The sequence below is a fragment of the Monodelphis domestica genome, chromosome 3, assembly GCF_027887165.1.
Source record: "Monodelphis domestica isolate mMonDom1 chromosome 3, mMonDom1.pri, whole genome shotgun sequence".
Lineage (NCBI taxonomy): Eukaryota > Metazoa > Chordata > Mammalia > Didelphimorphia > Didelphidae > Monodelphis > Monodelphis domestica.
Window position 1 is genome coordinate 399,641,616 of NC_077229.1, and position 20,616 is coordinate 399,662,231.

Here is a 20,616-nt window from a genome sequence, read left to right on the forward strand (position 1 = left end):
AGGGGAGGCTTTTCAGGCAGGCAGAGTAGGCTTTCCCAACATTCCAGAAAGTTCTGCTTCTTTCACAACTGAGACAAGTCAACATTGTGTGTACTGACTATGCTAGATAATGAGATATTGAAAGTTATTGGAATTAGCTATCCTGGCATCTGTTGGAAGGAATGGGGATTTTTGCCTGAAGAAGGGGAGATTTGGGATAGGGATGGCAACATAACTTTCTTTGAGCCTATGAAGGGAAATCACGTAGAACAGATATTACATTTATTCTGCTTGGCCCCAGAGGGCAGAACCAAGAGTAAAGAGTAGAAGCTCTTGAGAGGCAGATTTGGGTTAAATGTAAAGGGAAATAAATGAATAATTATGTGTACAAAAGCAGAATGGGTGGTTATCGTTGAAAGGCAAGTGGAAGGCTGTGTCCTGAAGGGAGTGCTTTTTTCAGGGATGGAATGATTGCAAGGTCCCTTCCAGTTCTGAGATTCTAGCATTCCTGTGTGGCTTGCAAATTTAGATTTCATTTCTTTATAATCACCCCTCTCTCCCTGTATGTAATACAAGAGGAACTAGCCTGCTATTTCTCTAAAAATATTCCCTAATTCTAATTGATTAGTGTCAGGCTGGCAAAACAGCATTCTTCTGTCATTAGTGAGATTTTACTGTATTTGGGAAGATGTGTGTGTGTGTGTGTGTGTGTGTGTGTGTGTGTGTGTGTGTGTGTGTGTATGTCTGTATCGTGTATGCTATCTCTTCTCACCCCAATGGATTTTCTCATAAACCAGCCATTTTCTGTGCTTATCCCAGTTTTCCTGTTATTAATCACTGGCAGTACCATCCTCAGTTTCAATTAATGGTCTGAAAACACTCCTCCCTGGCTTGGGTGTTCCCTCATCAGGACTCTCCTCTGTATCCAAAAGACCTGATGCTGTGTGGGGAATGATACAAGTGTCTTGATGCTGTGGGTTTGGGGTTGGAACACCCCAGATTGTATCACTAGCCAGTATACAATGAGCTCAAATTTCATTCTGAATCACTCAGACTAATGGGTGAATTAATTATGAGGCTTGTGGTGATCAGGCACGGTGGTGATCCACACAGCACACAGCAAGCTGGGTTTTCACATTCTCAAGATTGTCCACCATGTCCTGCTCCTTGACTAGCCCTCCAAGTGTAACCCCAAATCCCACTGATTGTTCTTTTCTCTTTCTGTTGCAGAGGGAAGTCCTGCAGAACAATTACTTTTGAACAATTTAAAGAAGCTCTGGAAGAACTCTCAAAGAAACGATTTAAAGATAAGAACAACGAGGAGGCCATCCAGGAGATACACAAACTCATTGAAGGAAAAGCCCCAATAATCTCTGGAGTGACGGTATAGAAACATATCGTGGGGTTGACTTTAGGGCTCTCCCTGAGGGGATGTGGCTCCCTTCAACTATGCTTGGGATGTAGGGTAGAGAGAAATGGCCAGGAGGAAAGGGTCTGCTCTCATGTCACAACTCTCAGGTGGCTAGAGCTGGTGAGGGGAGGAAACCAGGAGGGAGGAAGAAAGGGAGCAATGGACACTGGACGTGGGGGGACTTACAGAGGTCCTTCCAGCAGCCTCTTTGAGGACCCAGGGTCTGTCTGCCCAGTGTAGTGTCATGGTCACAATAAATGAGATGATACACACCATGCATTCAGCCCACATATGCAGGCATCACACACAGTGCTCTGCCATAGTATCATGGTACGTTTATTATATAGGTTTTTTGGTACACACGCATAATCAATTCTCTACATATGTGACATTCTGCAGTTTGATTGGATATATCAAATCACCTAAACAATAGTCTTGTGATTTTACAACAAAGAATTCTATGATCATTTACTAGGTTTCTACAACACTCCATGATAGATATGATTAATTTGAATAATGCCATTTGTAGGTTAGCACCCCTTGACCTGCTGAGAGGATCATTGTGCTTTTGGTCAGCCTTTACTATCCATCATAATTGCTTGGGAGATGAACAACAAAACCTATTCGAATCTAGGTGGGAGGACTTAAGGCAGGCCAACTTGGGGGTTTTCCTCATTTGACAAGTTCTGCTTTTCTTGTGTTACTTTGAAGTGCCTACCAATGCTGCTTGGTTTCTGTTCCAACAAATTCATTCAAGTGTGGTAACTGTAGGGCAAGATTCATTAGAGTCCTCAAGCTTTCAGCTGGTGTTTATTGTAGGGCCTTGGAGCGTATCTTGTGCTTGAGAAAGGAGGGGTCATGGGCAGTAATCTTTGGGCTTTTATTCTGTAATTGCAATCTTTGGGGGGTAATAACCTAGGGAGCTTAAAATAGGGTATATAGTTATTGATCTTATCAGTATTTACTCTCATGTTATTTCTCCTGTATTGGGGAGAGAATAATAATCATAAAAAGTCCACTAGTGGGGAAAATTTGTGGAAAGAAGTCACAGAGGGGGATCAGCAGGGGCTCGTCATTCTGGGGTCTGCTTTGCTGACCTTCCTTCCTCAGACTGACCTTATCAATCGGTCGGGGTATGATGGCCTCCAGCAGGGACTGAAGAGGGGCAGTATTCAATCACCTAAGACTGCCTGGTCACTCCTTGTTCTGGTATCCCCAAAGGTGGCATAGGGCCTGATACTCAAGCCCATCTGGGAACTGTGGGACCAAACCAAAATCTACTTTACCACTAGTGCAGGTTCTTATCATCTTATACTTGAATAACTGAAACCTGCTGGTGGGTCTGCCTTCCTCAAGTCTCTCCTGACTCCAGTCCATCCTCCATTCAGCCACCAAAGTGATTTTCCTAAGACACACAGATCTGATGGTTTTAACTCCCCCACTCAGCACTGCCCCCCCCCCCCAGGAGCCAATACAAAATGCTCTGTTTGGCATTCAAAGCTTTTCACAGTCTAGCCCCCTTCTACTTTTCCAGTCTTTTTATACCTTAATCCCCAGTGCAATTACTTTTCAATCCAGTGGCCTCCTGCCTGTTCCACAAACAAGACTCTCCATCTCTTGGCTTCAGGCATTTTCTCTGGCAGTTCCCTATGCCTGGAACACTCTCCTTCCTTCATTTAACTAGTACTTCCTTGGCTTTCTTTAAGTCCCAACTAAAACCCCTCCTTCTAGAGGAAGTCATCCCTAACCCCTCTTAATCCCAGTGGCTTTAAATAATTAATTTTCTATTTATCCCTGTCTCTACATTGCTTCGTGTATATATGTTTGCATATTGCTTCCCTCATTAAATTGTAAGCTCCATCAGGACAGAAACTATCCTTTGCCTTGAGTTTAAGCACAGAGCCTGGCATATAGAAGGTGCTTAATACATGTTAATTGAACGAATTAATGAGAATGAGGCACAGGCAGGATCAATGACCTTTCAACATGTCTATCCCTTAAAGCCACTCAAAGGGACCCTCTTCTTGAAAGCGCCTTCTCTCTCCATATATTCATACTGTGCTTGACTAGCAGCCACTTTCTCTTTGTAGAAAGCATTACTTTCCCTTCTTAGCATTTATATAAATGAAGAAGCTTGGGTTTAATGAGCAGGCTCAAAGGCCCAGAGAGAGCTAGACTCTCCAACTAACATTTAGTGTCAGCTGCCCCTGACTAAGACCTTTGACAAACCATTTCATATTGGGGGGCTTTTCTCATCTTTAAGTGAAGACTTTGGGCTAGATGAGGTTGCTAACAGATGTAGAGTACATCTATCCCATTTGCCCACTGAACTCCATGGCCCACAGTGTCTCTCTTCCAAATCTTCTAATTTCTTCTTCTTTTTTAAATGGTAGTAACAGGGTTCAATAATGCAATGATATCGGAGGGCAGGCTGCCAAGTGTTATGGGATCCCAGATTAAAGTGTAAATGGGAAATATTTACTTAAATAAATAAAAATAAAATAAGACAAAGTTGTTAATATGTGGTTTTCTTTTGTAATGCATTTTGTTTTTATTAACATTTTTATTTTTCATTAAATATTTCCCAATTACAATAAAAACAATTTAACATTCATTAAAAGAAATTTTGAGTTCCAAATTTTCTTCCTTCCTCCCACCCTACCTCCTTGAGAAGACAAGCAATATGATAATAGTATTGTGCTAATAATGGTATAATAGCAATAAGATAATAAGATAAAATGTGGCTATTTTTGTGATTAATGCAAAATATATTTCCATATTAACCATGTTGCAAAAGCACATACAGACAAGAAAAACAAAGTAAAAAAGTACTCTTCAATCTACACCCAGAGTTAATCAATTCTCTCTCTGGAAATTGCATTTTTCATTATAGGTCCATCAGAATTATCTTGGGTCACTGTCTTGATCAGAGTAGCAAAGTCTTTTAGTATGTCATTTTCTCAGTCAATATTCAGCCCACATGGATCCTTATGGATGGTTTGGTGGTCTCCATTGTGTTTTTATTAGAGTTTGACATCCTTGTAATAGAATATTCTGGGTTTTTAAGTCAGAGGGCCTGGGTTCAAATGTCTCTAACTCCTTACTGCCTTGGGCACTAAGTCATTTAATTTCTCTCATCCTCAGTAAACTTACCTGTAAAATGATGGAGATAAACCCAACCCATTCTTAATCTCATAGAACAATCTATAATTGAAACCAACATTTTGGTTAGACTTCAAGCATATTAGCTTATATTACTTATATCCATAGATTTTAAGGAAGAGCAGGAACCAAGTATTATCTATTCACCGAAGATATAGTAATGAATGAGTTGTATTTGTTTTGTTTTCACCAGTCACATTGAATATTAATCAGCTTGTGGAGAGTTTCAATCACTCCACTATATAATAAAAAAGATAGATGAGGTGCCTGCTTGCAATAATTTGAAGGGGGGAAAAGTCTTTTTCATCTCTCTTTCTAATACGCCCCCTTTTTTGCTAGTCACAGATAACTGAAAATCTACCATTCAATTCATTATCTCAAGACTCTGTCTTTTGTAACAGTAATTCTTCAGCTCTTCCAATCACTTATCTCAGTGCCAATGAATCTATCTGATCCTTTGGGGGGGGTGCAAATTTTAAAAACTAAACAGTTAAAAATGCATGGGAGCAATGCACACTTGAGATTGAGAGAGAAACTAACAAAGGAAGAAAAGATTCCAAAGATGGTGATGAAGACAAATCTAGATTTCTCCATTTTACACTGCCTTCACTATCAGAGGCCACAGAAAAGGATTAACAATTCAAATACCAAGCAGCTAGAGATGAACCCATGAGGCTGTTCTAGGAACCAAGATGCAATAACTGATAAGCTACCGGAAAGACCCAAGAAAGATTGTAGGATCATAGGTTTAGACCTGGAAAGGATATTAGAGCTCATCAACTGCCTCGTTTTACAGATAAAGAAACCAAGGCACAAGGCACCAAGAGATACACTAGTACAAAGGGGTCACGAGTCCAAAAATTCTGCGGACCATCTCACTACATTCTACTGGTTTGTTAATGATACCACTGTCCAAGTGTCTAAGAAAAGACTTGGTCAAAAAAAGGTTGTCGCTGGAGATTTAGAGAGTTAGGTAGCATTGCATAGCATCCTTGGATTCTGAAGAAGATAAAGTAAAGTGGTGGTCTTGAGCTTAGACTATTCACTTTATTCTTACTTGACCAAGTTAATAAAACAGTAATAAATTCTTTTTTCTCTGTTTTGTTTACCATGTCCTGGCTACTTTACCTCCACTTGTTTTTCTTTCTGGCCCATTTAGACTGTCAATAGGGTCTTCCAACATTCAGAAGTTGATGGAATAAGTAAGCATTGTTCAAAAATGCAGTGGGATAAAATTTTGTGAGATAATGAGTTCTTTATTACTGGAAGTATTGAAGGAAAGGCTGAATGGCCATCTGTCAGGAATGCTATAGAGAGGGATGATAAGTTTAAGGTTTACTTAAAGTACTCGTATGCCATATTTCCTTTAGTCTCACAATAGCCCTATAAGGTTGGTAGTGCAGGCATGACTATACCCATTTGCGGATGAGAAAGTTGAGGCCAAAAGGCTCAGAGGACTTGCCCAAGGTCACATAGGTCACCAGTGGTGGAGTCTAGGCAAGAACCTCCCTCTTTCTCCAATGTTTTTTCCCTCTGCACCATAAAAATCTTCTAAGAAGAGCTGAGGTTCATTTGACACTCTCAAATTAGAAAACATATGGTCAGGGGGCAGCTGGGTAGCTCAGTGGATTGAGAGCCAGACCTAGAGATGGGAGGTCCTGGGTTCAAATCTGGCCTCAGACACTTCCCAGCTGTGTGACCCTGGGCAAGTCACTTGACCCCCATTGCCTAGCCCTTACCACTTTTCTGCCTTGGAGCCAATACACAGTATTGACTCCAAGACGGAAGGTAAGTAAGGGTTTAAAAATAAATAAACATATGGTCAGTGTCCACATTCCAGGTCATTCAGAGCTCCCTCTAGTTTGTGTATAGCCATAATATGGCCAATGAGACCCAGAATGAATTCAGAACAAATTTAAAAGTATGGCTGTGACTGGTACAAATTTCTGAGATGAAATGTCTGTGCAATAACCTTTATCAGTTATATGACAAGAGCCCCACTAGATTTCCTAGGATGCACTCTATTCAATGGAATTACCCAGTTTAGTCTTCCAGCTTCACTTAGCACTTCTGACGATGGGTTTTCTCAGATTCTATTTCTGTTATAGTCTGCAAGAAAAATAAGATTTACCTCATGTGACCTGTGAAATAGGTGCCTAAACGAATTCTTCTGCAGTGAATTCTTTTATCAAGCACCTATTATGTGCAAAGCATTGTGCTAGACATTGGGAAGACACAGGACAATCCAACATTCTATATCCTCAAGGTATTTCTAGGCCATTTGGGGAAAAGAGTGGTTGGATTTTCCTGGGATTCTCAATTCCCTTCTCATTTTCTTTCGATAGAATACCAAGCATTTGGGAAAGCCATATTTCTGTTCTCGTAAGTGATTCATTTGGGCTGGGGGTACACCAATCCAAGGATCTTTCCCTGAAGTTTTAGGAGGGTGATAGGAGAGAGGGCTGAGCTGTGGAAAAGGTTTACTCATACAGGTTCAGCAAATTCCAATTTCACTGGCCAGACAATTGTGTGAGCCCAGGATGTATTTTATAGTTTGTTTTGAGCAGTATTCACCAGGATGGCCTGGACTATTCTTAAAGACAATAGACGGATGAAATTCCTAAAAAACCTCGTTAAAGAGAGCATACAGTAGCAGGTGCATGGCAGACAGACTTGGTGGGGCACACAATAATAGATCTTGCAGATACGGGACTTGGGGGAAGTAAAGCTCTAAACCTTCACTGGACCCCAGAATCAATAGCATTCAGTTTCAAAAGTCCATGAATTTAGTCCTTGGTTGAGCCCAGGGTTGAGGTTATTCTGGGCCTTTGTTATTCCTACAGTTTATACCAACAGAACATATCAGTATATTTGTGCCAGCATTTCGTATACCACCCATTATTCTTTTCCACGTGTATTTAAAATGCCTTTTCGATTGCATAGGTTGCAAATGCCCTAGGAGCCCTGGATTGTCAAGTTAAATCTATTGAGATTTTTTCTGCCCTTTTCCCTACTGCCCTGGGAGACTTTTGAAATAAATCTTTAATGAAAAGACAGAATAGACTGAAATGGATGGGCAAGAGAGTCATTTCCCCTTCAATGGAGATTTCTTCCACCTGTTTCTGTCTAATCAAATCCCTCTTTTCATTAAAGATTTATTTCAGGGGCAGCTGGGTGGCTCAGTGGATGGAGGGCCAGATCTCCTGGGTTCCTGAGGTACTGGTTCAAATCTGGCCTTAGACACTTCCTAGCTATGTGACCCTGGGCAAGTCATTTGACCCCCATTGCCTAGCCCTTGACACTCTTTTCTTTTCTTTTCCTGGATCTCATTTGTGAAGATCACACTCTTCTTCACATCCATACATAGTCATTCATTTATTGTATTTGATAGAATATTGAACCTGGGACACTTGCTAAGTGTGTGACCCTGGGCTAGGTACTTAACCTCGATCTGCCTCAGTTTCCTTACCTATAAAATTGGGATAATATCAGATCTATCTCATAGGGTTATTTTAATGAGACAACATATGTAAAATGCTTTGAAAACCTTAAAGGGCTATAAAATGCCAGCTATTGTTGTTGATGATATGTACTGGTTTTCCTTCCAACAGATTTTAACCCCTAGAACAGAGGGGGGGATTTTATTTAATTAGTTAATTTAGAATATTTTTCCATGAAAACAAGATTCACGTAGAACAGAGGTTCTTACACTTTAGTTTTTCTTTATGGAGCCTCCAGATGTCTGGGGAAGCCTATGAACTCCTCAGAATGTTTTTAAATGAATCAAATAAAAAAGAAAAGCACTTATACTGGAATAGTCATCAAACTATTTCACTTCAGCAAGACCCTCTGTCCTGGAGAGTAAGGTCTGGATTGGATGTATCTCTGCAATTCTAGTGACTATCCTAATGCCTTAGTATATGATTAATTGAATTGAACTTGGTTGAAATGAAATGTTTGTTTTGACGCTTTTCACCTTTCCCCCTCTTCTTTTCTCCCTCCCTTGTCCCCCCCATTCCCGGCGGGCCTCCCTGCATTCCCCTCTACAGAAAGCCATCTCCTCTCCGACCGTGTCGCGCCTCACAGACACCTCCAAATTCACCGGTTCCCACAAGGAGAGGTTCGACCCGTCTGGCAAGGGGAAAGGCAAGGCAGGGCGAGTGGACTTGGTGGATGAGTCAGGCTACGTGCCTGGATATAAGCACGCGGGCACGTACGACCATAAAGTCCAAGGGGGTAAATAGGAGTAGCCTGCGGAGAACGAGCGAGCCTTGTCGGGATGGCGCACTGTTCAGGTTGGCAAGAATGCGAAGGTGATGATGTTGGAAAACGCTTTCAGGAACTGGAACTTATTCTACCACCTGCTGAGGTCCTCACAGCACAGGGCAACACTTCTTTACATTCCTCGTGTTTAACGTGGGCAAAAGCAAAGGGAAAAAACAAAAAAACAAAAAAAACAAGTCTCTGAGCTTTAGGCAAGAAACCAAATGGAAGGGCCTTTTTCTTTGTTCTTTTCTCTGATCTACACCATATCAGTAGTGCCAAGAGGCCAAAAACATTCCCAAATGTTCAGCGTGGCTTCGGGGGGAGCGTTCTCCTGGCTCGCTTCATGCCCTGCGTGAGGGGGCTGATTCCTTCCTAATGAGTCCACTCTGCTCTCCGAGACAAAATGCTGAGCATTAAACTGGGAAGTAAATGGCTGTTTCTCCATCCACATGACCACCCTATTTGAGAGCAGAGGAAGTTTCTTCCTAGAAGGCCAGAGAAATGTAGCCCTGGGATGATGGGTATGTGAGCAGGGGGGTCACAGGGCAATCTCCGAGTGTCTAAGGTGGCCTCTTTCCCTTTTGTGAACCGTTCTCACTTTCATCCAAATCACCACTGTGGACAAGGATCAAAACAAGCAAGGGGGAAGGAGGGAGGTTGCAATTAGAGCTAATCTACTAACTAGGAAAAAAAAAGACAACTAAATTAAGGCTTAAGTGGGGGAAATCAAGACTGAAGGATGGCCACAGTTTGTTTCTAGGCTTGCACTGCCACATAGTGGGTGTGAAGGGCACTGGGAGTCTCACACCCATGTTTAACTAAAGCCTAACATTGCTGAGGTTTTGCCCAGGATTTGGCCACGCTGTGTGTCTTTATGGGGGGGGGGCAGGAGTCTAGTACATGTGAGCACCACTCCACACACCAATATCTTTTCAGCTAGCTCTGAGGTGAAAAGTTTGAAATCTCAAATAACATGGTCAAAGGAGAGAGAAGGAAGTCTTCTGAGCTTGGACAGGAAAACCTCTCAGTTTACAAAAAGCGAATCATCCCCTCGCCTCTCCTCCTCCTCTAGGGCCACAGAAAAATGACTCAAGAGTTTGAAGTGAAAGTTTCCTAATATTTATGAGGCATGTGAGCAAATTAGGAAAGGCATTGGTTCTCTGTATGCATCACAGAGTGCTCATTTCATATTACTTAATACGAAAAACAGTTCTAGCCATTGTGATGGCTTTTATGTCTTACATCCTGCAAGCAGAAGTCCAGAACAAAACCATTATTTGTCACTGCTTTTCCCTTCTTTGAAACTAAACCCAACACGTCATTAAGTCCAAAACATGCAATGAAACTGCCTGATGATTTTTTTTTTTAGCCTGGGTACTTGCAGTTGACCATTTAAAGCTTTGCTTTTCCTTTTGTGAAATGGAGTTCATGCATTAACTTTAATTATATGTAACTTTGACTATTAAAAGTTAATCAACTTTACAGTCTCTCTCTGTTTGTCCCTTTTCCCTTTTTGGATTCAGTACAGATTAGGAGCATCTTTCACAGTAGAGTCAGGACAGGATTATGTAGGCTGGCTTTGCACACAAAGTCAAGATTACCTCCTAGTATAGACAATAATATTCAGTCAGAATCCATCCCCATCCCCTGCTCCCACTTTTTTAAACTCTCAAACTGTCTTTTGCTTTTTTTTTACAGCAATTTACTCTTAACTGACTTTCCCTTGGAAGCCTTCTTTATAAACTTGGCCTCCCCTGAACTGTTCCAATCCCTAACAGGACAGGAAACCAAAACAACAAAAATAAACAGAGGAAAGAAACCTCTCTTAGATCCTGGATTTTTGTTTGGATTTTGTTTTGTGTTTGTGAGAAAAGAGAAACCCAACCATGAGTCCATTTTTCAGCATGCCCCGACCACTACTTGTGTTATGGTCTCCCAACCTTTCTGCCATCCCTGAATCTATTCAGGTTTCTTGAAGGTACCAAGATAGTTTTTGTGGAGGCACGACAGAGTCACTGTGGTTATGTCTGTCTTTTTAAACGTAGATCAAACAAGGTCCCTGCCTCATTCACAAACCACAAAAAAGAGTAAGTGTCTGCACACATTTCCACCCACATTCATGCTCAATATTTGTGGCTGAGCTACCATTTTCATAGTATTACTATATTTGCCAATTTGTTAAGCATGCATGTTTGTTTAGGTCTCAGGAATCTTTACGTCGTATTTAACACCGTTTTAGTCATGGGAATATTCATACCTTTAGAGAAGAGGTGACCATAGGTTTTGCTATGAGTTGAGTATTACGTAGAGGCTTGGATAACTAACAGGGCTGTGCCTTGACCCAAGAGTGAATTTATTGACTTGCTTAGTCAGGCATCAAGGCAGGGAAAGCTCTGGATTGTTCCTTCCCTCCCACCCTGAACCTGGAGAGCCTGAAACATAAACCCCGTGTCTTGTGGTGTTGGTGCTTTTTGTTTTGTTTTTTCAATAGATGGGCAGATGCAGACTGTGCGCCCAATACCTCGGGGCCCAAGGGTGCCGCTCCCTGACCAGCGAAGGATCCCCTAGCTGGCAGCGGTCTCCCTTTGGGCCACATAGAAGCTGGAAATGGATCGTTTTTGTGTGGTCTCCTATTTAGTTTCAACAGATAATGTCATAGAATTAAGATCCTGAAAGGTTTCCTGCCTCAGCCTCCCCACAGTTACCATATGCCATCATTAACTTTATCATTCTTTCCCCTCATTCTTTCATTCACTAGTTCAACAAATATTACAATGCAAGGCACCATGCTAGGCACTGGGGGAGATGTAAAACCATGTGACATGGTCCCTGCACCCAAGGAGGTCACAAACTAGTAGGGGAGACAGAACTAAAGCACAGTCTTTTGTACTATTCTATAAACAAATTCTGCCTTAGGAGAGTAACTATGTCAGCTGGTCCAATATTGGGTCATTGATTCACGCAATGCCCCTGGGGACTAAATCATCCTAACTGTTTTGCTTTAGCTTGTGGGCCCAGGACCTGGGAAGCAAAGCTCTGGGTGGAGTTTCCTTCCCACTCTGGTTTAGTCTACAAACTGGCAATTCAGTTTGCTTTTTCCCAGTGGAAAGAGTAAAAGGCTCTTCTCTAATTTTCCATCCCCAGCAAAAGAGATTCTGAAGCACCTGCTCGTGAAATACTAATGCCAACTCCTAGGCATTTGGGCTGAGGTGAGGCAGGAAATAGAACAAAGATGCCTCAGTCATTTCCCTTGTGGTTTTGATGCATTTATACCAAGTGGTCTTAGAGAAATCAAAAGGAAGTGACAGGGAAGTTTATTAGCCAGCAAAGAATCCCTTGGCTTGAGACAAGGCGTGATTCCATACAAAGGATCAAGGATGATGCAGACAGAGAAGGGATCTTAGAGGGCTTCACATCATTTTATGGATGAAGAACTGAGGATGAGGAAGGATTAGTAAGTGTCAAAGGTGGGATTTGAATCCAGGTTTTCCTGACTCCAAGTCCAGTAGTAAAATGGAGGTTTGGAACAGCGATCAGGAGAGCAGAAACATTGGCTTGAGTTTTCAGGGTATTTCTGATTAAAGCATTGCCTTTCAGGCTCAGTACTCATCAGGTCTGTGCCTGAGGCTGCCAGATAGCTAGACCCATAACCCTGTAATGGACTTTTAAAATGGCAGGGTAAGAGATGTGGCCTCTAAAACCTGAGCCTTTCTTCTTCCCTTAAGTACTATGCTGTCCTTTATGATCTCTGAGCTGAGTTTACAAAATCTCCTCCTAACTTTAGTGTCAAAGGAAACCCCAACTAAGGTCACCCTGTTCAGTGCGTGGGGGTGGATGGGGAGTGGGGTGCTGTGCCGGCCATCAGGGCCCCTGCTCCCCCTTCCCCCCAGAACCTTTACTGGCTCCATTCTGGAAGCTCGGTAAGCACATCGTGGCATGCAAACACATAGACAGAGCGATTCACACTGTGGGCACTCTGCAGATGCTGTGCATGAGTTGGAGCCAGTCACAGCCTGAGGACGTGAAAATGCAGCGGTTCTCGTAAAGTAGCTGGTGATACATCTCAGTCTGCATTTCTCCTGGCTTTCCTCACCAGGTCGGACCAATGTGCAAAGCACATCTCTTATTTATTGATTATTATTAATAATTAGGTTAATTATTGCCGGAAAAATGCTTTTGCAAAACTATGAAAACTGGAGGTGCAGTAAAAAGCCCTAAAACCCACCTGTTTGTTCTGGTAACTCCATCCCTCAAACTTTCTCTTACAGTCCAGGGGCTATAACCAATTCCTTGTTTTTGATTGAATTGACACCCCCTCCATTTTCTACAGAGACGCCCAGTTTGGGGCAGGGAAGGAGCTTGTATGAATGTAGGTCCGCTCTGGAAAAGTGGAATGGTCCCTGCCTCCCTCCACGGTTTGTCAAACACCCTACAGTAGAGGAAGCCCAAGAGAGCCAGACTTGGCTTTTCTCCTTACGTTCTTTAAACAGGCAAGTTACTCCTCCAGCCAAGGGCTACAAAACAACCAAGGAAAAGGGGAAGTTCCGCGCATTGGGCGCCATTCTGTGTTCTCTTTTACATCTCACATAACTGGTGTGAGCAGTCCCTCTGCCCCTCAATATATACTTCACAGAACTTTAAAGGGGCAAAGCAGGGCATCTGTGGGCAAAGATTTTAATGAATCCATGATAGGGCCTATCCCAAAGGAAAAAATAGTCCCTGAATCTTCAGTGGCAGCTCTCATGGAGTCCTCACACCTTTCTTTTTGAGGCTTCTTTTATCCATAAAATACTGAAAGGAGTGAGGCTAGAGAGAGCCACAAATATATTAGGTCCTGACTAATAGTAATGTTCCGTTGTCTTGAACCAAGGACAAAAGTCTTTAATTTCTTTTTAATATTAATTATATTATTATTTTATTTTATTTATTTATTAATTAAATATAAATTAATAATAAAAAAACCCAAATGCAGAAGAGATTTGCCTTAAAAGGAGAAGGTGGCAAGTGTGACAAGCTAAGGAACAAGAGTCTAATGCTCCCAAACGTTAGCGAGCCAAGTTCAAGTACTCTGGAAATATCAAGGTTCAATTCACTTAAGAAATGATGCCTCTCAAGCAGGAATGTCCTTTTACCCCGCTCAAGAGTGAATTGACCAGGAGGGATAGAGGGAGGAAATTAAGCAATTCACACCAACCAGGCACCCCCTAGAGAATTGTATAAAAGAGAAACAAATTCACTCTAAGTCCTTGGTAAGAAAACTTAAAGTATGTTCAAGAAAATTTACCTAGGAAAAATGTTTATTCTATTGTCTCCCAATTAAGCTGAATTTGAAATTCTACTAGAAACACAGAGGAAAAAGACTCATGGAAATAAGTTTAAATAAGTAAAAAAACCATGAAAAATTAGGAATATGGCTCTTTTTGCCCATTTAGCTCCCTTTAATTATATCTCAGAACTGCTCAAAAGTTAGTTGTTTCAACAAAGTTAAGAAAATAGGCCCTTTGGTGTCCTCATCAATTCTACAGTCTCCCCTGTATTAGGAGAGTCTGCTTTTCCTTCTGCTTGAGGCCATGCCACCGGGGAGTGTTGGATTTCGGTTCACTAAGCAATTGGCGAAGCATCTGTTTCTACAAAACCTTTATGACCCGTTCACATTCAACCATATTCTTCTGTGATTTATGATTTTCCTTTGGTCTAGTACTAAAATATAGGTTGTGTTTTTGATCCAGGGTCTTGGCTGTGTAGGCTTTAGAGAGTGCTCATCAATGTTTTAAGAGGCCTTTCATTGAATAATGGGACAACATGTTATCACAGATAGGGCACCAGACTTGGAGTCAAAAAGATGGGATCACAAAAAGACCTGGGTTCAAATTCTCCCTTAAACACTTAATAGCTGTGTAGGGCAGATAGATGGCTCAATAGATGAAGTACTTATCCTGGAGTCAGGAAAACTTGGGTTCAAGTCCAGTGTGTGGCCCTGGGCAAGTCACTTAACCTTGTTTGCCTCAATTTCCTCACTTGAAAAATGAACTGGAGAAGGCAATAGCAAACCACTCCAGTATCTTTGCCAAGAAAACCCCAATGGGGTCATAAGGAGACAGACATGACTGCACATGACTAAACACAACAAACAAGTGGATGATCTTGAGCCCCTTTCTTCACCTTTAAAATGAGAGGGTTGGACATAATAGCTTTTAAGATCCATAGATTCTATGGCTGTAAAATAAGATTCGTCTTATTCCTTGAAAACCTGGGCAACAGGCCTGTCACTTCTGACTCCCCACCATTCTTGGTGGGAGACAAATGAGAGTGAATCAGTACGTAGGGTTTAAAGTATGACATTTTTCCACTTGAGCAGACAACCTGTGGGGAGATCCAGGGTCTAATTTTTACAGCAGAGTGTTTCAGCAGTTTACTTCCTGCCATTTGAGTACACCCAAGCCTCTCTGTGCCCGTGTATAGCTGAGGATAGAGGCATCTTTCCTTTAAAAAGTCATTTTAAACTCCAAATAAAGCTTTGAGAATATATACTCATTTGCCTAATTGTATTTCATCATTTCTCTGATATGATAAATATTAAAATAATTCCAGCGAGCATCACAACGCCATTGAAATGTCCCAGTGAGCTGGTCAGTGGGCTTCGTCATGTGTGTTAAACGATGACCCTTTGCCTGGATTTGGAATCTGTGCCCCCAAAACATGTCTGTGCATTTTCCTTGGTTCCGTTTCTGGATATTGTATATAGCATATAGCCTGGATGTTTGCCTTTCTTTGTTGCATGGTTTTATGCAATGCCAATTAGCTTTTCTTAAACAAGGTTAAATAATTAAACTTTTCTTAGCTGGGAGTTGGGATAGGAGAGGGACCTACACAGTTTACACCCTGAAAACACTCACCAATTTCTGTCATAGAAAGGGGGTGTTATAGGAGGGTGTCAGCCTCAAGAGAGAAAGGTAAGAGCTTGCCTCGTAATGCTGACCATACTAAATTATTTATGTTTCTATTTAAGTGCTACATAAAATGACAAATGGTCAGTGCAGAGGAGACAGGTTTAGCAGAGAGGTACCAAAATCCAAATTCTAATTATATTATAAATATAAAATGTCATAGCAAGAGTTATATATATATATATATACATATATATTTATACAGGAGTATTTTTCAAATGTTTTAATGCCTTTAAATCTTTCAAGATTTGGACAGATGAAAATGATGGCAATGCCAAGAAATCACAACTTAAGAAGCATGGGAGCTTTGCTATCACATGGAGTCCTATTCTTTAGTCTCCAGATTTCCTGACTAATTGCTGTCTTGTGCTGTCCCACCTCGACCCACTGAAATAACCTCCTGATGATGCCTGGACATGCATGAGCCTGGGCAAGCCCATCTTCTATTCAGCAGCTGGGATCCAGCTACCTGGAATAGAATCTGTCCCCATTTTAGGTGCCTGGTTGAACAGTTAAGATGGCTGTTGGGTCTGTCTTCCTTGAGGTAAAGGTACCAATAGCTTCAGTGAACTTCCCCAACCCTCCATCCTAACTCCAAGCAAAAGTTGCTGTGTGCTTTTTGTTACCTTGTCTTTTGCAGTGTTGAATATAGCCTCTTAGATTAACGTTCAGCTCTACTGTGAAGTTTTCGATCTACTAAAAAGCCTTGGGGGGGGGGGCTGGGGAACCCCGCAAAAACTTGCAAAGTTGTTTTCTATTGACTTACTACTGACTGCTTGCTTAAATTCTGCAAGCAAACAGCTTAGCTTTTTAGAGCCGGGGAGGATGGGTATTCCTCAATCAGGACAGTAGTGGCAAAATGAGCACACGTGGGCATTGGTGCTTCACTTTTTTGATTGTGGCAGTCAGATATCTTCCAGAAAAAAACTGAAAGATATGATCCGAGGGCATCCATGGGCTTCCATCCTGAGAGTGAGAGCCCTGGTGAAGGGAAGGCACAACTGGAGGCATCCTACTGAACTTTGACACTCTTCATTGAACTGCCATCTTGTCCTTACACTACTGGGGCTAAGGGTTGGGCGGGGGAAGAAAACTTAAAAGAAACTTGAAAGGGATCACATACTACTAGTTTGTACTAAGTTTTTCAGGAAAGGGAAACAAATTTATATATATATATGTGATATATTTTTACACTGTTTTATTAATGCTAGAAAGTATTAAATGTTTCACTTTATATGTGTAAGTCATGACAATATTATGAACATTGAAACTTTGTGAGGTGGTGTCACTAACTTCTAAAACTTTATTAATCTTGGATAAGCTATATTGTCAAAAATGAACATTGCTTTTCTTGATATATAGCCAGCTCTCTGGAGTCAACCTGAATAAACCTGAAGTTCCAATGTAGCCATTGTCTGACTAGAAAATGCTTGGCTTGCAAACCTTTAATATGACAAATATTGTATGGATATCATTTCTCCTGGAGGATTGCAACTCATGGTGTATGTTTTTTGCTATTGATTGTATACAATTATATGTTCAGTTGACAAAGTGATTAATAAATGTGTTAAAATATGGGACTGATTGTCATCCTTAAAATAAATGAACCTGAACATCAAGTCATTCCAACTTATAAGCAAAGTAGGTAAAAGTCAATAATATTTACATAATGAGCCATCAAAAGTTGCACCACCCTGTTCAGGGACCAGACAGGACCAAGTAACTTGTCAAATAGCCTTTGATGGGTTGCCAGCTGATCCCCCACAAGATTCCTACCCAGTGTGAGGTAAAGTGGAACCTTCTTCCTCCCTCTCTTATTTTCAAATCTTAATGTAGGTTATTAATATCTTGTTCATTCAGAATAATTTCTCAAATAAGTATTAAGTGCCTACTATTTACCTGGAACAATCAGGCATTGGGAATACATAAAATAGTCCTCTATCAAGGAAGACAATGTGTACATATATAAATATAAAAGAAAAATAGGAGACAAATTCCCAAAGTAAGTCACTATCATGTGGGAGTTCAGGAAAGATTATATATAGAAGATAGTCCTTACACAGAGTCTTAAAGGAGGCAAGGGATACCAACAGGCATAGGGAAGTTTCTCACCTTATGAAAACAATTTGAAGATGAAATATTATCTTGGCTTTATAATAGGAATAATGTTTATTCTTATTCAGTCTTGTCTATCTAGGTGCAATAAACTATAGCTATGAGAGAATGGAAATTTTCCTTCAGTTGATTTTGAGTAAGAGTCAAGTTCTCTGCCTGCCCTCTCTCCAAATTCCCAGGAAATTACCCCAATCTAAAAAAAAAGCCTAGGTAAGTGGGGAGGGTCTAAATTCAAAGGTATTTGGGGGGATTAGTAAGGTATCACTATTTAATGTACCAGAACTCTTAGAAATCTAGACCCAAACTAGGTCATCTCCCAGCAAGAAGAGTCTGTAGTTATAGATCATATTTAGGAATGTCCTGAAAATTACAAAGAAGGATCAATAATATTATATGAAACTGAAAAACTTCTGCACAAGCAAAATTAATGAGTCTAGGATAGGAAAAGTGGTCAAATAAGGAGAAAAAAAACTTTTTGGGTCATGTTTTTTGGATAAGGGTTTAGTATTTTAAATTTATAGACAAGATATATACATATACAATAACTAAGGAATAGATGCATAATTTTTATATCTACAATGAAATCAAAAGCCACTACCAAATAAGTAAATAGTCAAAAATATGAATAAACAGTTCTAAGAAATAAGCATTTCAAACTATTAACCATATAAAAGAATCCTCCAAATCATTAATAATAAAAATGGACATTTTAAAAATGACTAAGACTTCATCTGACAGTAAATTTGAAAAGATGAAAAAATAGAAATAATCAATGTAGAGTGCTATGGGGAAATAGGTACACTAATGAGTTGTTGGTGGATTTATGAATCATCACAACCATTTTGGAAAGCAATTTCTATTTATGCAACTGACATGACTAAAATATGCTCTTTGACTCAGAAATTCTACCACTAGGCTTATGTCACAAAGAGATCATGATAAGAAAAAGTTTCCAGACACCAAAACATTTGTAACAGCTCTTTTTGTGATAGCAAAGAATTAGAAGCAAAGCAGACAGGGAATCTACTTGCGGAACAGCCAAACAAATTGTGGTATATATATGTAATGGAATATCACTATGCTGTAAGAAACAATAACTGTAACAAACACAGAGAAGAACAGCAAGACTTATAAGGTCTAAGGTAAAGTAAAGCAAGCAGAGCCAAGGAAACAATATACACAAGGACTGCAAAGTAAATGAAAAGAACAATGACAAAGCAATCAGAAGTGAATCTTATACATTTACAAAGAATAAGCATGGCTCCAAAGAAGAAAAGTGAGAAAATGTCCATGCCTCATTTTTCTAAGGTCAGAGGTTCATGAGTATGGCACATTGCATATACAATGAGATTTTTTTTCAATGCATTGAGAGGTTTTGCTAAAGTTTTCTACCTCATCCACTTCTTTTCCATTTTCTTTTAAAAAATTACTTAATATAGGATGATTCTGGGAGGGAGAGGAAGATTGCTGAGATAAATTTTAGTGATATTAAAAATATATCAACAATTAAAAAGAAAGTAAGAATCTCCAGGCCCCACTAATTCTTATACTGTTAAAATTAAATGACTAGAATTTAGATTTACTAATGATCCACAACTGGATATGTATCAAATAGACATTACATTTATTATCCATGATGACAAATACTAGTCAGTAAAAAAAAGTTTGCTAAAATTGCAAGCAGAAATAGATCTATAACTGTTTAAAGATTTCTTATACTTTTAGCCAATGATGCGCCAAAGAACCATTGCACCAGAAAGCTGATAAGATCTGTTAACCTTAGAATACTTTTTTAGTACTGGACAACAAATCCATATTGAGTGGGCCAAGAATTTAATCATTGTGCAAAAATAATAAATAGACTTGAATAACTGCTTTGCATGATAAACTTAGTTTTAACAGAGTATACTAGTTAACAGGCAGAGAAGACACACACATCAGAAAGAAGGTACTCGGATTCATGAGAAGGAAAGCAAATAATATGCACTCAAATAGAGCACAGTAAACTTGGAAGCTAAAATTTGCAGAGAAAAGGACTTAGGAAATGATGAGAGAAATTATTTGACAGATGTTAGGTGTTAATGGCTAGACCATGCTAATGTAATAAAAATGATGATACCTAAATTAATGTACAATCTAGTGCCATACCAACTCAAACTACTAAGAGGTCTCTTTATAGAGCTATACAAAATAATAACAAAATTCATCTGGATGGGAGAAAAAGATAAAAAAACTTAAAGGAAAATGGAAAAAGTAAAAAACATAAAAACCATTAGACATAAAAACTCATCATCAAAATTATTTGTCACTGGTCAAAAAATAGGAACATTGTTTAATACATCAGAGGAGGTAATCAAGAAATAATAAAGCATAGTATTATAGTCTTTGGCAAACTTGGAAGACAGCAACTATGGGGGGAAAGACTGCTGGGAAAATTGGAAAGCAGTTTAGATGAAAATAGGGTTAGACAGATTCTCTAATGCCATGTGCCACAATAAGCTCCAAATGTATATATGACCTAAATATAAAGGTCATGTCATTAAAAAATACATACAAGACCAGGGGAAGCATTAATAATTAAACAAGGTATAGTGGTAATTGTAAAAGACAAAATAGACAATTTAAATATATAAAATGAAAATGAGAAAATCAGTACAGCCAGAATTTTTTAAAAATCGTTACCTTCTTTCAGTATCAGTTCTAAGAAAGAAGAGTGGTAAGGGGTAAGACAATTGG

At 40.0% G+C, this 20,616-nt stretch overlaps 1 protein-coding gene across 2 annotated transcripts in view; it reads left to right on the forward strand.

The window, feature by feature from the left end:
* The window catches only part of TPPP (tubulin polymerization promoting protein), a 141,372-nt gene extending 124,029 nt beyond the window's left edge, over positions 1 to 17,343 (forward strand). For both annotated transcript variants that reach the window (XM_001363173.4, XM_056824343.1), the window contains exons 3-4: positions 1,210 to 1,363; positions 8,602 to 17,343. In XM_001363173.4, the coding sequence (XP_001363210.1) occupies positions 1,210 to 1,363; positions 8,602 to 8,796 (349 nt within the window). In that variant the 3' untranslated portion in view covers positions 8,797 to 17,343. The remainder of the gene's footprint in view (positions 1 to 1,209; positions 1,364 to 8,601) is intronic.
* The last annotated feature ends 3,273 nt before the right edge of the window (positions 17,344 to 20,616 follow it).